The sequence below is a fragment of the Mandrillus leucophaeus genome, unplaced genomic scaffold (assembly GCF_000951045.1).
Source record: "Mandrillus leucophaeus isolate KB7577 unplaced genomic scaffold, Mleu.le_1.0 Scaffold120, whole genome shotgun sequence".
NCBI classification, from domain to species: domain Eukaryota; kingdom Metazoa; phylum Chordata; class Mammalia; order Primates; family Cercopithecidae; genus Mandrillus; species Mandrillus leucophaeus.
This window is the reverse complement of record NW_012100321.1, coordinates 1,089,009-1,093,691: the sequence shown is the minus strand read 5'-3', so window position 1 is coordinate 1,093,691 and position 4,683 is coordinate 1,089,009. Positions and strand designations below refer to the sequence as shown.

General features: G+C 48.6%; 1 protein-coding gene across 5 annotated transcripts in view; it reads right to left on the bottom strand.

Moving 5' to 3' along the window:
• Positions 1 to 402: 402 nt before the first annotated feature.
• Positions 403 to 4,683, bottom strand: part of SAE1 (SUMO1 activating enzyme subunit 1) — a 111,247-nt gene continuing 106,966 nt past the window's right edge. For all 5 annotated transcript variants that reach the window (XM_011969761.1, XM_011969751.1, XM_011969745.1 and 2 more), the window contains one exon: positions 403 to 1,439. In XM_011969761.1, the coding sequence (XP_011825151.1) occupies positions 1,347 to 1,439 (93 nt within the window). In that variant the 3' untranslated portion in view covers positions 403 to 1,346. The remainder of the gene's footprint in view (positions 1,440 to 4,683) is intronic.

Sequence of the window (4,683 nt, the reverse complement as noted above, 5' to 3'; positions counted from 1 at the left end):
CAGGAGCAAGAGTGGGGTGAACTGGAACGTGCTTTGGCTGCATCAAGGCAAACCTGGTCTTCCAATAAAAGCTCTGACCCGTAGCGGCTGTGGGACTTGGGGCATATTAAGCATCACTTTTGACTTCCTTTTATTATTATAATTCTTGTCACTGAAAATAGCCACTATTTAGCTGAATTACCCATTAGACAACTGGAGCCAGAAGCTTCTACACACTCTAGAATGTGAACAATTTAACTCTTGCTGCATCACCCAGAAAAAATGGTGGCAGGAATGGTGAGAGAGAGGAGGAATCTCTGAGTTAAGAGTCTCAAGGGAGATTTCTTCAGGTCTGAAAAAGCAACTGGTAGGATCATCCCATTCTCTCTCAGAAGCTTCTGAAGTGGAAGAAAAACAAGCAAATCCTAAAGCAAGTAACTTTATTATCATTCCTTTAAAAAGAACCAAGGAAAATTCACAACATATGTGAAACACAAACAGCTGTGGTTTAGGAGGTAAACAAAGGACCAACACAACCCTGAAATGCAACAGCCTCTGAGTGGCTTGGGCCGCATGTGACTGGGGTTCTGTTAAAAGGGCAGGCTCCTCCCTCCCAGCCCTGAAGCCCCAGGAACCTGCATTGAAAGACAAGCTCTCCTACTAATACTCAAATTGCAGGGTCTTGCCCTAACATCCAAGACTTGGTAACATCTCCTTTCTCCCAACACCCAGCTGGAACTCAACTAATCCTAAATGAAAACTCAAGAACAGCACACCAGATGCCACCTGTTGTTTGTCAGGGTCTCAAACTCCAGAGGAAATGCATTTGCCTGTCATGGTTTTCCTCTCTAAGGGCACCTGTCTGAACTTGGAGCTGTGCTTCCACTGGTGCCTCATGGGGCCTGGGCCTACTCTCAACCTGAAGTCACACTTTTCTCTGTAAGACATCAGGTGGGAAGTAAGTCCAAGAAGGTGGCAAGAGGCTCCCAAGCAACAGAGCATGCTCGTTCCTGGCAGGCATCTCCCACAACGCCCCAGAGGGCTGGCGAGGCTGTGACTGCATAAGGACAGACAAAGGGCAGAGGGGTGCTTGGAAGTGCTCATCACTCAGGGGAGCTGGCAGGCCTGGGATGACAGGCAGCCTGAACAGTGCTGGAACAAAGACAGCCACCCTGCGCCCCTTGTCGAGCAGCTGCTTGTGATGGGAAGCAGCACGTCGGCACCACCTCCTTCGTCGCAGGAAATGTTTTGTACTGGGCCAATGACTTCAGTTTTCCTTGCCTGGAGATGCCTTCTGAAGGAAGGGGACAGCGAATACAGGCGGGAATGCTGCAATTGGCATCTCCGGGGCTTGCCAAGTCTTGAGTTCACTTGGGGCCAAGGCACTCTACAATCCCATTCCCCTTCATGCCATCGAAGAAGAAGAAGTTGTTGTGAGGAGGGTCCCGCTGAGACAGGGCCTAGGGAGAAAAATGAAAAGAGGGTTTATCTCAAGTGCTTTAAGAGGAATAGAGGGAAAAAAATTCTAAAACCAGTCTAGGGCAGTGGTTCTCAACTGGGGTTGATTTAGATCCCAAAGGGCTATTTGGCAATGTCTGGAGACAATTTTGATTGTCCTATCTCTGCTCTGTCCCTTATAAGCTGTGTCCATGAGGAGATTATTTAACCTCCAAACATTACCTTCTCTACCTAACATGAGAATAAGAAATGTATTAGCTTGGGTTAAACTATGTATCTCAAAAATTTAAAGCAGGCCAGGGCCAGGCACACTCACACCTGTAATCCCAGCACTTTGGGAGGCCGAGGTGGGAGAATCACTTGAGCCCAGGAATTCAAGACCACCCTGTGCAACATGGTAAGACCCCGTCTACATGAAAACTGAAATAGGTTGGGTGCGGTGGCTCACGCCTGTAATCCCAGCACTCTGGGAGGCTGAAGTGGGCAGATCACCTGAGGTTGGGAGTTCAAGACCACCCTGGCCAACATGGTGAAACTTGTCTCTACTAAAAATGCAAAAATTAGCCGGGTGTGGTGGCGCGCTACTTGGGAGGCTGAGGTAGGAGAATCGCTCGAACCCGGGAGGCAGAGGTTGCAGTAAACTGAGATTGCGTCACTGCACTCAGCCAGGGCAACAGAATAAGACTCTGTCTCAAAAAGAAAAAGGAAAAGAAAACTGAAATAAATTAGCCAGGTATGATGATGCGTGCCCAAGGTGCCAGCTATTCGGGAGGCTGAGGTGGGAGGATCGCTTGAGCCTGGGAGATTGAGGCTGCAGTGAACTGTAATAGAGTCACTATACTCCAGCCTAGGTAACAGAGTGAGACCCTGTCTCCAAAAAAAAAAAAAAAAACCACACACACACACACAAAACACCTTAAGACTAAAGCAATGACTAACACTGTGTTGTACCACCACTGGGCAACAGCAGAAATAATTATTCATGACTATTCAACTCAGAAAGGTGGCAGTTCTTAGGCTGTGGCCTTGATCACCTAAGGGGACACATTTAATCAAGGAGCACACTGATCCAGAAGGAGGATCTTCCATGAGGACATAAAATCGCTAGGCTTCCAAAGGGGGTCAGGGCTGGGATCCAGAGGGTCTGGACAATGCTATTTAGAATGGTGATTATCTTGTGGGGTTACCAGACAGAGCACTTTAAAAGACAAGAACAGGGCTGGGCTTAATGGCTCACACCTGTAATCCCAGCACTTTGGGAGGCCGAGGCGGGAGAATCACTTGAGCCCAGGAGTTCGAGACCAGCCTGGGCAACATGGCAAAACCCCGTATCTACAAAAGACCTCTCTTTTGAGGTAGGGTCAGCCCCTGAAACAACATATTGACTCTTATGAGAAAGGGTTTACAATTGTCCACAAATTTTCAAACAGGTGCTTATCTGGAAAGGATTGAAATTTCACCACAAGCCACCATTTAAAGAGAAGGACATCACCTAGGCAAGCTGCCAGGAGCACCGTCCCATCATTCATGAGGAAGGTGGCGCTACACATCCTGAACTGCTCCTCCTCAAACTCAGCACCAAACCCTTTTCATTTCCTCATCCATAAAATGGGGACAATCACATCTACTATATACAAATAGTGTTATCCAGCCATTTTTCCAGGGAAATTTTATTTATTTAAAAATGTTTTTAATTTTTTGAGACAGGATCTTGTTCTGCTGCCCAGGTGGGAGGCACATTCTCGGCTTACTGCAACCTCCATCTCCCCAGCTCCCACACAGACCCTCCTACCACCTCCCAAGTAGCTGGGACTTTTGTAGACATGAGGTCGCCCCATGTTGCCCAAGCTGGTCTTGAACTCCTAGGTTCAAGTAATCCTCCCAAAGTCCTGGAATTACAGGCTTGAGCTATTGCACCCAGTCAAGGGAAAATTTATTCAGCATCTACTTTATGCCAGGTATTTGGCTAGACATTAAGGATTCTGAGAAGGTCTCTGTCCACATGGAGCTTGGATCAGAAAGAAGTTTGCTTCTCTGGGCTCACGTATAAAATAGGCAAATAAAAAGCACCTGCCTGCTAGAGCTTTTGGTGAGAATGAAATGTGACCAGGCTTGTAAAGTGCCTAGCATATAGTAAATTCTCAGTAAGCAGGAGCTGCTATTAGTAGAGGCCAGGAGTCCTTTACCAATACTGGGCATGCCACCAACCCAGCCAGGTGGAAGGGTCCAACAGTCCACAGCTGGAACTCTTAGACCCTCAAACCCAAGATACAGGAGATGGTATGTGTTTTACCAGGAGCCTGGGATGGCTGCTGCTTTCACTATCACCTCTCTTACCATAGACAGGGAGACCTGCCGTGGACGGTGGGGATGGAGAGAAAGGAAAACTGCTATAAAGCTAAGGAAGTAGACATGGATATAAAATAGGGTATCTAGAAGGATATAAGAAAGGAAAGACGCAAAAGATGATTCCAAGGGAGTAGACTTGCGCTTGCCCCCATCTCCTAGTGTAAGCTTTCCATAGGTGCTCAGACAGTGTCTCAGGAGAGAAAGGCGAGTCTGAGGCCCTTGGACTGTAGGCCCTGCCTGCCAGGTGGCTGAAGGCTGACCTGTGATAAGTATGAAGGAGTAGTGGGGATGAGAGCAGGGTATGGGGTGAACATGGGGCAAAAGGTAAAGTGCTTCCCAAGCAAGATGGGGTAGGAGGAGATTCCAAACACACCCAGCAACCAAGAATGCAGAGTACTCTGGCTATCTGGGATAAACAGAAACAAGATGCTGGGCACCAGCTGTCTCCAGCAGGCAGGAAGGAGGGGGCTGTGTGAGGATGGGGATGTGAGAAGCTACCACCAACAATGGGGTCAAGGCTACCTGCCCCAACCTCCAGTCTCCATCCCACATGAAAAATTTAGGGGGAGCCCCCCAACGGGATGTACAGAAGTGAGGCTGATGGTGCGAGGGCAGCTGCCCAGGGGTCCATGCAGTCTCTACATGACGGTGCCATTGAAGGCAACACCTGACACATGACTGCCACGTGGTGAAGAGGACAGGCTCAGCAACCAGAGTGCCTGGGCCCAAATCCTGGCACCATACTAGCCTGGGCAAGCAACTTCTTTCCTGCACTTTAGTTCCTCTTTTTTTTTTTTTTTTTTTTTGAGACTGAGTCTGGCTCTGTCGCCCAGGCTGGAGTGCGGTGGCCGGATCTCAGCTCACTGCAAGCTCCGCCTCCCGGGTTCACGCCATTCT